The sequence below is a fragment of the Chanodichthys erythropterus genome, chromosome 11 (genome assembly GCF_024489055.1).
Source record: "Chanodichthys erythropterus isolate Z2021 chromosome 11, ASM2448905v1, whole genome shotgun sequence".
Lineage (NCBI taxonomy): Eukaryota > Metazoa > Chordata > Actinopteri > Cypriniformes > Xenocyprididae > Chanodichthys > Chanodichthys erythropterus.
In genome coordinates, this window is record NC_090231.1 from 37419363 (window position 1) to 37436273 (window position 16911).

Consider the following 16911-nt stretch of genomic DNA (forward strand, 5'->3'; position numbering starts at 1 on the left):
CTGGTCGAAGTAACATGCATGCTGAAAGGTAGTGGGTGTGCCAAAAGGTCTTTAAAATTGGTTGAAAAATAGTTTCAGAACCAAGGACACTGTAATGATCTATTGCTGATAGATAAAATAAAGTCCTGCCTTAATTTTTTGTTGAATATAAAAAAAATACAAACTCTGGTAAAGAAACTTTCCATGGGAAATTAAGCTGTGGAATTTTGAAAATATTCCAAGTTGGAAACTTAATGTGAATTAAAGGGTATTAATTGGAAATTTGGGGAAATTTATACAAACTGTATCATATACAAACATAAATATAAACATTTAAGCAGACAGGCATGCAAGCTAATAAAAATGTTAAAAAATGACATTTTTGATTTATTTGTGAGTATAATTAATTCTTTCATTGAACAACAAAAAAGCATGAATGTTGAATAAAATAATATTCCCTGTTATCCCCCGTCCCCCTCAAAAATGTAAAATGAAAGCCCCCCCCACACACACACACAAAAAGGCCCATTAAAAATGTAAAATGAATTTGAATTAAATCTGCTTGTTTTATCCAAGATTATGCTGCAAAATGTTTTTTTTTTTCCAACTACATTTAAGTTCCCTGTTATAGGCTAACCTGTGTATTCACATGAATTCCCATATATTCCTGTTAATTCCTATATATTTCCATTAATTCCCATAAAAAAAATTTTCAACTTTGAAAATTCCCGGAATTTTGCAACCCTACTCGTGAATGCATTTAATTTTTTTATTTTGGAATAACACTGAAGTAAAATGGGTCGTGAACGGCATTTTATGTTGACTTGAAGCTACAGATGAATACATTAAGAGCGTGTAAACATCATTTAGACATTAATGACCCTTGGCTAGTTACTCATCAGCATAGCTCATCTTTAGATCGGCATTGAAGGAGATTCCCACAGTTGAGTGGAGCGCTTGCTTTTTAATGACAAGTGTTTTCCATTCTTTTGCATCAAAGTACGTCAAAGTCATAAAATAAAAGGCATATGATGAAACAGCAATGAATGTCTTCTGAGAGCGAGTTTAACGACGGTCTGTGCGTGTTTCCTCATATGCGTTCACACACACACAAACCACATCTGGCATTCTCAGCCTCTTGATATTTGTTTGGAAAGCCAAATATTTAGTGCACTGAAAGGATGTCTGTGAGGTATTAGGTAATACTTCAAGCCTCTGCCTATTGAAAGTGGACAGTCCGTCCAAGCATTAGCATAGCACTCTGCTGATGACCCTTGAGGTTGCCATGGTCACTGTATGTAATATTATGTCAATGTTCCCACAGTAGCCATGGCAACAATAGCCCCAACAGCCATTCACGCAAATAAATAATGTTAAAATCAGCTCTGTAAATGCTGCAGAAGACAAGACGCGGCAGCCGAGAAAGGAGCGAAATGGGGGAAGAGTAAAAACCTGCGAGAAATAATTTTCCTTCCCTCCTATTTCAAATAGATCGGTTTCTATAGCAACTCTGGGCTGCACAGATAGAGGGACAAAGAACGAGAAGGAGAGGAACGAGGGATGGAGGGGAGAAAAGGATGAGGAGAGAGAGGTGTGAAGAGGAAGATGAGAATGAGAGAGTGACACGGGGAAAGAGGTGTTTCTCCTCGCTGTCAGGAATGGCAAGGGCGAATCTAGAGAAGCAAAGCGGGAAGATGATGAAGGGAAAGCGTCGGATGAGGCTACAGACAAATAGGAGACGACATGAGGAAATGTTGACGATGGAGAGGGACACTAGACCTGTATATAACAAAGCAAAGAGCTCGTACACGGTTAGCTAGTAACTGTAAAAACAGGCTGCCTGGGTGATTTTGGTTGTTCTTGACCATTTTTTGTCATTGCACTTGTTCATGCATTAACTGTTAAATTGTTAGAAAGGAACATTAACTGTTTAAAAAAGCACAAAGAGGACTCCTTAGAAAAACACATATTTACATGCATACACATATATACACATCCATTCTCCTTTGTAATCTCGAAAAACAGTGGGTAATTGTTAGGGATGCACCAGTAGGATTTTTTTTTGGACGATACGATATTGATTTTAACAAACAATGATTGGCCGATTCCGATATAATTGTTGTCATTAAAATAGATTACATGTTTTAAATTAGCAAAGTTCAAAAACACATGCATTAACATATACAAGTTAATTTATTGCTGCATCATCAAATTATCTTCAATGAACATGGATTGGATCCATCAAAATTAATAAATAAATAATACAGAACAAATATGCATATGAAATAAGCGGTGCTTTACAGTAGTTTTCAGGTACAGAAACTGAATAAAATAATCAAATGTAAGATAATGCCGCATTCACGGTACAGCGTAATTACCGTAATCTTGAGATGACAACACGTGACGTTATATTCGGAGCTGTTCACATCATCGGACTGGGAATTCTTTGTTTCTATGGCACCACGATCAACGCCTAAATGAATCTAGTGTCAGGTGGTACAGCGGCCACGTGGTAAACGAGAGAGCTTTCAGAAAACTCCCAACTTACAAATTGAATTATGATCTTTAAGAGGACGTGAATGCTTTTTACGAGCCAGTATCTTGTAGTTACAGTAATTACGATATGGCATGAATGCACCTTAACACTTTCTCTTTTGGCTTGCCCCCTTTCTTGTCACAGTGTAAATGTAAATATAAGATAACACTTCTGTATAAAAATATTATCCTTATTAAGAGCTTTTCACACTGCACTTAACCCCGGGTTATCGTCTATCTAAACACCGTTTTTAACCCTGGATAAAGGAATGTTTCACAATTTAGAAGTGGGATTAGCTCCGCTTTTTACCCGGTGTTATGAAACCCTGCTCCAGATTCACTTTTGCGGTGAACAATGCAGTGTTATAATGTTACAGCTAGACGCTTAGCAACAGACAACCAATCGCGTACTCATACTGTATTTTCCTGCTTTGGACAGTAACGGAAACACTGTGCATTGCATATAAACAGTAAATTCAACATTTTAGAGAAAAAATGCCAAATGCTGACTGAAAACATGACAATTTGAGTGAAGAAAAATTGTTGCATTTTTACCTTTATAGTCCAAAATGTCCATACAGCATAAACTTGATAGTACAGTTGGCAATATATAATATGAGGATGCGCAATGCTGGAGTCATGTAATCCAATCCAATCAATGACACTGACACCGCAAATATGCAAATAAGAACTTTAACCCAGGGTTTAGGAATGTACAATGTGAAAGTCAGCTTATGAATACCCAGGATTAATTCTTAACCCCGGGTAAATTATGAGCATTGTGAAACATGAAACAAGATAACCCAATATTCTGTTTACCCAGGGTTTAGAGTGACCCAGGGTTAACTATTTCAAGTGTGAAAAGTTACAAAAGTTATTTAATCAAGAGCAGTGAGCAATTTTTGTTGTTTGATTAATATTAAACAGACAGCAGCGCAGCAGGAATATTAGGCTGCTGTCACTTTAAGAGCTACACGGATCCAATATACTGATAGTACACAAGCTTTTTATTTCTTAGCTGTTTACATTCACTTAAGCCATAACCGACTGTGTTTACGTTGGGCATTTTGATATCATTTTGTGTGAATTTGTTTGTTCAAGCGCAAGAAGAAAGGAAAGAGAACTCGATTCAGTATTTGCACGCTGTCTGAGACGTGTCTTTCTGGGCATGCGCTGGATGTGTGTCTTCTCACACAGTGAGTACCAAATTGAGTTCTCTTTTGCATCTTCTTGCTCTTGAATATTTAAATTCCCAAGGCTTAAAAACACATGCAAATTATAAACTTTCGTGACAATGCAGCACTGGCCTGGGGTGCGTTTCCTGAAGCTAACTATGGTCACGTCGTGACCATAATACAATTCAACGGAACTTGCGACTATAGTTAGCTAACGATGCTTTTGGGAAACGCACCCCAGATTGGGACAGTGACTGAGCGCTGTTCATGCTGGCACCGGGCAGTCCTTATTGTCAAGCCCTGCGGTTTCATTTCATTTTGGCAAGTACTAATTATTTTAACCAGAGAAAGACGTTGGATTATACATCAGACATTATACATCTCATTGCCTTCATGCAGTTAATTAAAAAGCCATCGGTATCTGTTCATCCTACCTTTTTCATCCTATATCCGATAATCTAATGGTTATAAATTAATCAAAAATCGGCAGATACATTGGTGCATCTCTAGTAATTGTTTAACTAGATATTTATTTAACTGTTTAAATGTTAAAAAAGCACAAGGAGGCACAAACAAACACATAAGTGAACCACAAACATTCATGCATACACACACATGCACATTCCTGCAAACAAGGAAAAAACTTTTAAGGTAGTTTTTTGCATACGTCAGCTGTTGCTATGGTGACGCAACACTATGAGCCAGTGAAAGTGCCTGATTGGTTGGAGAGCAGGGGATGAAAAAAAGCATGGAGAGGGGGTTACGATAGAGGATACATTAAAAATTGGACAGACGTAAGGATTATGACAGCTTTATGTATACTAATAAATAATATGATGATGCTAATTTATCAATGACAGCAACACACAGAGCGGTTTGACGAGCCAGCGATGTATGAAATCAGTAATGGAGAATAAAATGATTTGAGCATCGAAAGCATTAGATGTGGCTGTCTGTTCTTTGTAAAGGTGTCAAATGCACTTGGAGCCATTGTTTTTTTTCCCGTTGCTCCAGCATAGGCACCTTGACCGCAGCAGGTGACGTATTCCTTGTCCAGACATACTCCTTTGTTGTCTGAGAGTGGCTAGCGCATGAAGTCACAGAAGTGTCTGGTCCGTTGCGCTGCATGCGCACAGAGGTGTTTGAACAGCTCTGCTTTTTTGTCTGACATTGTGTCAATGCTGCTTTTACTAGTAGTATCTAGGATTTTTACCTCGAAGGGTCCGTTTTGATTAAAGTATGCCGAGGAAGGTAATGGGGACAGTCTTTTTTTGTCTTCGATTCTCATATGTAATCTCAAAAAACATTGCGTAATTGTTTAAATGGTACAAAAGGAATGAAACACAGGAAATAAACCAATAAAATGTGATGGGATGTTGAAAATGCTGTTTCCAGATGTTTCCGGTGCTTCTGTTTTTGTGTAATAAGTACAAATTAAAAAAATGTTTGCCTTTTTTTTGTACTTTTGTCAGTACAATATCATAAATAATGCTGCAAAAAAAAGTTTCAGTGTTTTTTTCCCACTACAAATATCTAAACATTCTTTAATTAAGATACAAGCAAAATAATTTAAAATGATAATAATAATCAAATTAAGTGAGTTTAAACTTAAAACAAGAACAAATATCTGCCAGTTGGTTAAAGGCAGATAAAGGGAAAACTATTTTAATTATTTTTTCCCCATTAGCAGATATTTGCTCTTGTTTTAAGCATAAACTCATTTAATTTTAATTTTTTTTTCAGACATCAAGACTTAATATCTTATATAATTTTGCTTCTTAAGTTGCTCTATCTTGATTTAGGATTAGATATTTGTATTTGAAAGACAAAAATACTAATCATTAAGAAAATCTTTTCAATATGTAATCTGCAGAGTTCTCTCTGGTTAATGGGAAAGGGGCGGGGCTTATCCATTTTTATCTCTATTCATGAAGGGGTTTATATTTAAATGACATCATCTCAGTCTTTGTTGCGCATTTGAATATTTTCATCCTATAACGCACGCATCTGAAGGCGTTTCGACGGTTGAAGGATCCGGTTAGTCTTGGAGTGAAAACTGATAATCTTCAGGATTTATGTTTGTTGACAGAAGTGAATTTTCTGGTGTGCTGGGTTTGTGATACGGCGATCCCTTGATGAGAGGCTGTTCTCTCAGGTTGGTCAAGTGGTTCCTGACACGAGTGTGGTGTGTAAGTGTGGTCGGAGTGTGTGTGTGACCACGTCTTTGTGCGGTCAGGATGTTGGCAGTGTGGCACGGACTACTGCTGGTACCCAGGGATCAGTGACTCAAGAAAATCAGGACACTCTAAATTTGTCGCTGCAGCATAACCCACATAATGAAAACTATACAAGCCCTCTCTGACTCTCTCTCTCAGGTCCTCTCTCATTAGTTGTCTTTTACTCCCTCTCCAGCCATGTCTCTCTCTCCATCTCTGTATTTGTTTTTCTGTCCTCATTTCCCCTGTGTCTTTCTCTCTTCCCTTTTCCCTTTTTCTCTTTTCCCATTTTCCTCTTTCTCTTTTCCTCTTTCTCCTTTTTTGTTTGCTTCTGGTTGATTCATAAATATCAAGTTCGTAGTGAGACGTTACAGGAGAGAGCGGGTCTAACTGTCACATGAGAAGTTATAGGTCAAGGGTTGTAATGTAGTCAATTCTGGCCTCCAAACTAAAATTACAATATCATATTTTTGCATTAGCTGTTGGGTAAACAAGTGAACACAATCAAACAACACTGACATGCATTCAAACAAGTTAATATGAGATGCCATTCTGAGAAATTTTCTCTGGGTAAAAAGTGTGGCAACTTGCCCCGGTCTCCTTTTATATATAAAAGACAGACAAAAATGTCATATTCAGAAGATTTCACATTACTTTTACATAATGTTTTGAATCATTGTTGAGGTACAGAAATTCAATTTCAAATAGATTTTATTAAATTGTAAAGGAATAGTTCACCCAAAAATTCAGTCATCATTTACTCACCCATATACAAATATAGAAAAAGGTCTGTTTTTTTTTTTTTTTTTGTCCATACAATGAATGTCAATGGGGTCTAATGTTGTTGTTTTTTTGGGTGAAGTATCTTACCCTGCATTATACTGGACACCCTAAACTGCTCAATGCAGAGCTCTACAGTACCAGTGGGTCCTGACTATAAATATTAGATAATTAGATAGGTCAGATTCTGGGTCTTAGCACTAGTTTGTGATAAACATTTTATAAGCTTTATATTCTAATCACTGAACACACATGCAGACACACTTTTGGCAGAGCTCTAATGTCCTTGCTTTATTCAGTCTGAGGGTGGCGCTCTCATGTTAATTGACAAGATTTAAAGGGATAGTTCACCCAAAAATGAAAATTTGATGTTTATCTGCTTACCCCCAGGGCATCAAAGATGTAGGTGACTTTGTTTCTTCAGTAGAACACAAATGATGATTTTTAACTCCAACCGTCGCCGTCTGTCAGTCAAATAATGCGTCAAATGGAACTCCATCTATAAGAGTCAAAAAAACATGCACAGACAAATCCAAATTAAACTCTGCGGCTCGTGACGACACATTGATGTCCTAAAACACGAAACTATTGGTTTGTGCGAGAAACCAAATAGTATTTATATCATTTTTACCTCTAAAACACCACTATGCCCAACTGTGTGTCGTCACGAGCCGCAGGGTTTAATTTGGATTAGTCTGTGCATGTTTTTTTGACTCTTATAGATGGAGTTCCCATTCACTTGCATTATATGGCTGACAGACCGCAACGGTTGGAGTTAAAAATCATCATTTGTGTTCTACTAAAGAAACAAAGTCACCTACATCTTGGATGCCCTGGGGGTAAGCAGATAAACATCAAATTTTCATTTTTGGGCGAACTATCCCTTTAAGTACATGACACACGCATATAATGCTATCTTAGAAATGCCTTAATTTAGCATTTATTGTCTCCGAATGTTGTTTTAGGATGTTTGAAGTTGTTGATGAATTCCGGTGAGGAAAAGAAAGTCAAGTCTATTCTCAGAACGAACATAAAACAAACACAAAAGAACTATATAAAGACATATAGCAAATACAAGCACAATTAAATTAAAGACTTTATACTTTCAATTAATTGATACTCTAGTCAACATAGGAAGAACAGACATGCCAACTAGTTACTATGGATGTGAAGGTGAGGACGTTTTCCCACTGGTTAATCGACGTGTGACAACACCGGTAATACCTATATCACCAGGGGGTGGGGACATTGGAGTGTTTCCCTATTTTGCACCTCACTTTTAAATCACTAATTCATAATGGTGCGGTGCAGAGCGAGCGTTTTTAATTATTTTTGAAAACTTAAAAATGTATGAATGTCTGTGCGGCTGTGCGCATTTTGCTTTTGCTTTCGAATTAGTGCCAATTCGACAGTTGCTTCAATGGTGGGTTCATTATTATTCTTAATGAAAAAAAAATTATTACTATAAAAAAATCAAAATGACTGTTGGGGCTGTGCCACGGTGGGCAAGTGATGTAACTGGTGTAGAGGCTAAACACCGGTAACACCGACTGTGGCAGCAATCCTACAAGTTGCAGACCAATACACACAGAGCTGAATTGATATTGATAGCGGATTGAAATATCATCTTGGTCAGTCTGAAATCTGCCCCAATGGCTATCTGCAGTTCCATTTTCCACCACAGATTTGCATTAGAAAACTGTGGGGCGCTGTAGAGCTGAGTAGGGCTCTGCCACTGCCCTGCATAGTATCATAATACATGCCTGCTCACTTTACAATTTACAAACAGTCTAGAAAATCAGAAAAATATTTGTTGCAGAAATCTAAACACATTTGCAATTTATTATTGATCCAGTTTATATAAAGGTCTATGTTTTGGATGAATATTTTGGTGGTTAACTGCTCCACCTGCCCTTAAAGATGAGCCATTGCTGTATAGTACTGTAAGCACACTGTAATGTAATGTATAGCACACCATAATTAATTTTACTGTACAAATGGTAATGGCATAAGTCATTATTGTGTATGAGGTATTAACTACTCTAGTCAAGTTAACAATTTTGCTGTTGAATGAAAGACATTTTGAACAACATTACACAAGTACAAATTAACCATGAGGAACATCTGTGTCGGTACCTAGAGCACTTGAAAAAAGCTTCACCAATCTGATCTCCTTTTGAATCTGACAGCTCCCAGGCCCCAGTGGCCTCATGGGATGGCAAAGTATCCTGTGGCTGCACACCTCAGAGTCTCAGCGGATATTGAATCCGCATATTGTTCACCTTCTGTTTCATGAATACTACTCATTTGACATACAGCTTTTTGCATACTGTACACAGGTCTCCCATTTTATGCATGTATTCCATGAACGTATATTTATATGTGCACAAAGCCCTTTATGTGGAGGACGATTGCAGCTGAGTAATCTTCTATAGATGAATGCATTTCTGCTTTACAAGATGGGCAGCCATAGAGCGCATTGTCACATTGGGATGCATGACCTCCCTGTGATGTAATACTGTTAATGGATAGATATGGATTTTAGTGAAGGCCAAATACTGCCCCGTTGTATAATAACATCAACTTTAGTAACTTGATGCTGTATTTTCTGTAGAACATGTGATGAAAAACAATGCATGTAGTGGGTGGTTACCACAGAATGATTGTGCAGTTGCTACGTTTTTTCAAGTTTGTGTTTATGCGGTTGCCAGGTGGTTGCTTACTGGCTCATATCATAAGAGTCCACCCCTAAAACTCTATTATGAAATTCAGGACCCTTGAGATGGCTCGAGTCCCTCTTTCTCTGCATGTTTTTATCATCTTTTGTAAATCGTAAATCTAGTCACTTTTGTGTGTGAAACTTTCATCATTTACTCACCCTTGTGTTGTCTTTTGTGGAAAACAAAAGAGGATATTTTGAAAAATATTTGTGTTTTTATTTGTTGGTACAGTGAAAGTCACCGGTAGCATTGTTGTTTTGTTGTTTGGACCCCATTGACTTTCATTAAATGGACAAAAACAGTAGAAATATTCTTCAAAATATCATGATTTGTGTCCAGCACAGTGTTATTTTAGTACTATTTTAGTATATTTATATACTATTATAGCATTTATTAATATTTTGAATTAGCTTTTAATTTTATATTTTCAGTTTTCATTTTAATTTTAGGTATATTTTATGTTTTTTAGTCTGATTTTATTTTATTTTTATTCCATTTATATTTAGTTCAAGTTTTTAAGTTTAAGTTATTTATATTTTATTTCAGCTTTATTTCAGTTAACAAAAGTGATTGTTAACCAGTGATTTATAAAAAATGTTATCGTTAACTAAAACAAAACTATTAAACTAAAACTATATATAAAAAATAGTGCTGTCTAATCGGTTAGTCACGATTAATCGTATCTAACAAAAAAGTTTGTTAATATATAAAAGGATATAGATAGATAGATAGATAGATAGATAGATAGATAGATAGATAGATAGATAGATAGATAGATAGATAGATAGATAGATAGATAGATAGATAGATAGATAGATAGATAGATTTTTTATATCGTTTTAGTTTAATAGTTTTGTTTTAGTTAATGATAACAACACTGGTTCTACGGAAAAAAGAAAGTCGATAACACTTTATTTTACAGTGCTGTAGTTACATGTTACTACATGTACTTACTATAGTAATAACAGTAAATTATGCATAATTACAGTAAATAACCCTAAAACAAACCCTAACCCTAACTGTAACTCTATAGTAAGTAGTAAGTACATGTAGTTAATTAATAGTACTCAGTACTTATTTGAGTAATTACAATGTAACTATGGCACTGTAAAATAAAGTGTAACCAGAAAGTCAAAAAGGTTTGGAATGGCATGAGGGTGAGTAAAAGATTATGAAATTTTCAGTTTTTGGTCAACTATCCCTAGGTATGAGATTTATTTGATGATATTCAAAGTGCATGACATGCAAGCAGAAAAAAAAAGAGGTTTGGTATGCCAGAGTAACATATTAACTGCATTATCCTACAGAATATGATGTTTTCATGGTCATTAGAGAATTGCTTCCTCTTGTTGACTTTATTAAATTTCACCCAAAGTGATCATGGATGTTGCACGAGAAGGAGAGGAATCAGACATGGAGAGAAAGAGAGAGGGATGGGGTCAGGGGGGGATGAGTGGGCATATGCCAGTTGTTAAGAAACTGAGAGAGATGGGGACCTACAGAGGAATGCTGGAGGGATGAGAGACGAGAGAGAGGGAGCGAGAGAACAAGAGAGGGCTAGAGGGCTGATATTTAATGTGATAAATGGATTGTGACAGCGTGTCTCCAAACCCCCTCCAACCAGAGAGGAAGACCACAGAAATAGAAGGCAGGGCTGGGGAGAGAAAAATGGATTTAAACAAGAAGGATAGAAAACTGCAAGTTATTGTGCAAAAATGACAAAACGGATCAAAAGTAGGGGCTTTTCTTGCTAATTGTACCCCAAACTAGATGATGCCTAGGAAATCCCATAGAAATGTGAAGTTAAAGGGAAATGAAATTCTGTCATTTCAAACCTGTATGACTTTCTTTCTTTAGTGAAACACAAAAGGAGAAATTCTGAAGGCTCTGCTGGTTGATCTTTTCCATGAAGTGAATGTTAGTGAATGGGGTCTGAAGCTTTCAAGCATCCTAAAGGAAATAAAAGTATCATAAAAGTGGTCCATGTGACATGGGGCCCTATCATACACCCGGCTCAATGCTGCGCCAGGCCAGGCGCGACGTGTTTTTTGCTCGTTTCAGCCCGATGCAGTTATCATTTTCACATCCTACGCCATGTTGTTTAAACAGCAAATGTATTTGCACCCATTTGTGTGCTCATGGGCGTGCTGGACTGAAAACTAGGTGTGTTCAGGCACATTGTTGGCGCGTTGCTATTTTGAGGCAACTGAAAACGACTGCCCCATTGACCAACTGAAACCTGGTCTAAAGTCAATGCCGCAATATTTTATGTTATTTAAAAAGCACTTTAGTAATATGCGCCTAATGCCTAACGCGCATAAACTCTGCTTATTACACACACAGGGACGCGCAGCAGCACATAAACATGCCAAATATTAAAAATAAAAGAATTACAATGTAAAAGATTATTATTGTGTGGTCTGCTCGTGTGCTTTAACATCACGCTGGGGAAGCGTTCAGTTTTTCCGCTTGCAAAATCCGCCATGTAAATAGTGAATCTGTAATGTCGTGAGTGCAACTTGTTTTTAAAGAGAATGAGAGTCTGATTTTTTTATTGCATGTTACGCTCAAAACACACCCGTGACCAGGACAACCCTTTTAGACCATGCGCCAGGTTTACTAGCAAAAGTGGATTCGAACATGCCCTAAGTGCACTTATGGACCATGCACTTAGACCTTTAAAATAGGGCCCATGATGTTTGAAGCAGGGTTATTTTAGCCATCATTTAAATACTATTATGGTGTTTATTAATATTTTTAACTTTTATTTTTGTTTTCACTTTTAATTTTCTGTCTTTTTGTCAATTTTAATAGTTTTAAGCATCTTCTTGACATGTCAATAACACGAACGAAACTCTTCCAGGCCTCAGCTACAACTACAGTGTTTGAGGGTCAAAGTAGACGTGGTTCGCTGGTAGCCAATGAAGACCATAGGCTGGCATTATGCAAATTTGTTACATAGGTGGTGTATAACAGGAAAGAGATTGGAATTGCTGACAACTCATGCTGATGACCCGCCCCTAGTGATTCATTAATAATACTGAGTTTTTGAGTCCTGAATCAGTTGATTCAAAACAGTCGGAATGATTTGTTCATGAATCAGACTCATCTGGTTCTAAAGTTCACAGAATTCAGTGGAGAGGAAGATCAGTAACAACATAAACTTTGGTCTGTTTCACACATATGGCTTCGAAAGTTCAAAGGTGTATGGACCACTTTTCTGATACTTTTCTGATTAACTTTGGTGCTTTAGTGTCATTTTCAGTCTAAAAACTTACACTGAAAGGATGGTTCACCCAAAAATGAAATTCTTTCATCATTTATTCATTCCTTATACTGTAGTACATGGGAAAGAGAAACTCTTCACAATTTCTCTTTTTGTATTCTACAGAAGAAAGAATGTCATACGGGTTTGCGACATTGTGAGGGTGGATAAAACGATGACAGGACTTTCATTTTTGAAAGGAAGAACAAAAAAAAACAAGGAAGGTTGCAAACTGCCTCCTGGTAAACTTGGAAAAAGGAAAGAAAGAAAGAAAGAAAGAAAGAAAGAAAGAAAGAAAGAAAGAAAGAAAGAAAGAAAGAAAGAAAGAAAGAAAGAAAGAAAGAAAGAGAAGCACTGAGTGAAGAAAAGAAGAATGCGGGGAAAATATGAGTTGCCCTTACTTAATTTACAGCATTCTTGATTTCTGTCCAATTAAAGATCCACAACTCAGGCTCTGAATGAAAGCTTTCATTGTAAGTCAGTTCTTCAAGCTGGAGACTCGGGCTTGTCTGGAGTATCAAATATCCTCCTGTGTGTCAGAGAAAGAGAGCGACTCTGGTGGATACCATGTTTTGCGGGTGAAGAAATGTGTCTGGAATTTGGTATCAAGGGACACGTTCCTTCTTCCAAAAAACCACATTGACTTACTCAGAAGATTGATTGTAAGAGTGAAGCTGCTCAGTAGATATAGGCGTAATGCTGCACTTCAGTCACTGACTCTTACGATTGTTGCTTACGTTTAGTCAGTCACATATTAACTTTTCTTAATGTCTGTTTTTTTAATAAAAAATCATTTAAAAATAAAATAATATATATAATAGTCATCATTTACTTATCCTAATATCATTACAAACCCCTCAGACTTTCTTTCTTCTAAGGAACATATAAGGAGAAGTTTAGAAAATTGCTAAAGATTCGTTACACCAGGTTCAACGCCACTTTTTGGTTTTCGTGTCACATGACTGATCGCAATGCAAAACAATTGAATATTCAAAAAATATGATTGAGAATTTTCTTTTTTCTTTTTTTTTTGGTGAACTTTTCCTTTAATACATCCTCCAAAACCACTCGGAACAACTGTTTAGCAACTCCCTGGCAACCACCCAGTTATAGATCAACTTTATATTTACCAAGTGCTATAATCTCTTCCAGTTTTATTAACATAATCTAATATTTTTTTTACATATTGTTGCATTTTAACTTTCGCTGCATCAAACACATGAAGTAAACTGAACTAGAGCTTCAGTTCTTTCAGTAATTGTACTGTTATTGTTATACTCACTCATGATATGTTAATATTTTTAATAATAATTGTGTCTGTTGTGTTTCAGTGCGGACGGCGCGGTTCTCTCAGGAGCCTGCAGACCAGTCAGTGGTTTTGGGCCAGAGGGTGGTCCTGTCCTGCGTAGTCTTCAACTATTCAGGCATTGTGCAGTGGACCAAGGATGGACTGGCCTTAGGCATCGGAGAAGACCTCCGGGGTCAGTGATACATAGCGCTTGTTCTTTCTTTCTTTCTTTCTTTCTTTCTTTCTTTCTTTCTTTCTTTCTTTCTTTCTTTCTTTCTTTCTTTCTTTTTCATTTTGGCTTGAAAAAGAAACTAGGGCTGCCCCCGACTAAAGGTTTCTCTAGCCGACTAGTAGTCGTTTATTTAAGCCATTAGTCGACTAATTGCACGTTTATATTAATTTAATGACTTAAATATATACTGGGGGTTGGGGGGCGTAATATATAGCCTATTCCTATAGCCTATTCCGCGCTTAAGCGCACACATAAAGCTTGCCTCAAAGCACCACGCAAAAGTAGTGATTATGAAAGTCTCCAAAAAAATAGCAAGGAGACATTTTAATTATTTACTATTATACTACGGGGCTGTTGAATCTGATTGGTTGACCAACGTTCTAAGGTGTGCAATTATTTTCAGGGAAATGCACAGCTAAAGTAGTTAAACTAGGCAGGTCTTGACCTCATTGCATTTCCATATCACTTACAACTGCAGAAGAAACTAAACGTACAACGACACCAACCAAGCAAATAAATATAGTAAACAATAGGATGAAAACGACAAATTATTGTCATGGTTTTTGCCACAAAATACGTTTTATTGTGTCTCTCTCTCTCTCTCTCTCTCTCTCTCTCTCTTTTTCAAACGTACACACATACTATATAGTACGGACACACACTCACACAGAAACGTATTGTCCACACTGCTCTGATGAATTGATCAGTAAAATAGTTTACATTTCTACCAGCAAGGTAATAACTGTGAGGTTCTTGAGGAAGATAAACGAAATAGTTTCGCTATTAGTAGAGACAGTCGTAGGCTAATTCACATATGCTTATTCTCTCTCTCTCATCTCCGATAATAACTGTATCAACTGTATTATTCTGCTCAAGCCTCCATTACAAGTTCTGAAATGATGTTTTGGAATTAGCAATGGAGGCTTGGGATGTGATGCGTAAGAAATTAGTCCCACACACAAAGTGTTTAAAGGACAAAAACTTGACAAATGTCTTGAAATACAACATCTGAACAGTGTCTTGAGGTGTGGTAACCGTAGTATAATTGACTCCAGAACATTGATTCTGCTTCGCGTCGTGGCCGCATTACCACCTCGGGTGTGCATTATTTTCTAATAATTCAACGGCTCGGCGTCAATTATTCTTTACATAAACTACTGTTTTCTGAGTCAATGTTTGCGACTAACCGACTAATAAAAATAGTTGTTTAGTCGACTATTAGGGGGCAATCCTAAAAACCAATCACCCTAGCAAACACTTACAGATACAAACACACACACAAAAAATAACAACAACCAGGACACCTTAGCAATAGACTGGCAACGCTTTTCTTCATAAAATGTAAGAATGTGTATATTTCTTTCTCTGTACTTTTTAGTTTTCCCTGTGTACACTCTTTCAGTTTCATCTCTCATCCTTCTCGCAGTTTTTTCTGTTTCCCTGTTTGCTTGGTTTGTTTAACTTTTTTTTTCCTCTCTTCCCCTTTGCTCTTTTGCTTTCTGCTCCACTAGCTCATCTTTTCTCACACTTGTGGACTGTCATGAGAACAGTGAGGGCAGGATGTGGTATTTTTAACCTCTGCCATTATAAATAGATAAATGTGGACCTGATAAACTACATTTGCTGCATTTGCCAGATTTGTTAAAAGACATGAGGCATGAGGGAGATTTCTCTTTCTTGCTCTCTCTCTCGCTTGCTCTCTCACTTTGAGTCAGTGTAGTTGTATTTACACTGTGATGCTTCACTGGTTTGTCCCCGTGGCTTTCATATAAAAGCATGTGAACAAATCCTGCACTCACACTCACACACATACACAAATGTGCACACGCAGAAATACATCCGCACGTACTCAGCGGCGCACAGCACACACTGATAACTCAATCCCACAGTAGAGAGAGAGGGCCGAGTGGGTTGGGGATGCGTGATGTAATTCACAGCAGAATTTTTGTCATTTCTCTTGCAGCAGAAGCTGGAAATGTCCATGTCATAGCGCTAGCATATATCATGCAAACTCTACTGCCATCCAGTGGTGGATAACATCACTGCACTGCATGCTTATTTTTATTTTTTTTCCTTGTTAGTAGGCAAATGTCACTTATTATTGCTTAGAGATCTGAGATTTGAACAAACCTCTAACCCTAAGTATTAAAACCAGTTTTGGTACAGAAATGAATGAGAACGCAAATCATGTGGAATCATGTGCTGTTTCTTTTCTAAGCGAAATGGAGGAAAAAATTCCATAGATATCTCAGAACAAGAATATCAGATTTAAGGGTGGATTTTATTTGCACTTGAGCCAGTAGACAACCATCCAAAACAACCTAACAAGTGCACATTAGAAACAAAGATAGCAACACACTTAGAAACCATTCACACAAGCTTTTTTTTTGTTTTTTATGTAAAAGTGCACTAGTCAAGCATCTATGACCACTGCGCTCACATCTTCCATAAAGACACTGGTTAATGAAGTGAGATTAAATACAATTATTACAGGTTTGCATAAAATTCTGAGATTGCATTTCACTGTTTTTATTGAGGAATTTGAGAAATACTGAATGTTTTTGTGCTAGTGAGATGAGTAAATGCATGTTCACATTTAGTCTAGAACTACAATAAGCATCATGATTACAAAGCGCACACAACACCTCTGCACTTTATTTCTCTCAACATGGGGACAGGAGAGCTGTCCATCAATAAATAGGAAAAAGTAACTTGTATAAA

General features: G+C 37.0%; 1 protein-coding gene across 1 annotated transcript in view; it reads left to right on the forward strand.

Annotated features, from left to right (window-relative positions):
• The window catches only part of kirrel1a (kirre like nephrin family adhesion molecule 1a), a 45888-nt gene that overhangs the window by 6935 nt on the left and 22042 nt on the right, over nucleotides 1-16911 (forward strand). Inside the window, exon 2 of the mRNA XM_067400922.1 lies at nucleotides 14002-14151. Coding sequence (XP_067257023.1) covers nucleotides 14002-14151 — 150 coding nt within the window. The remainder of the gene's footprint in view (nucleotides 1-14001; nucleotides 14152-16911) is intronic.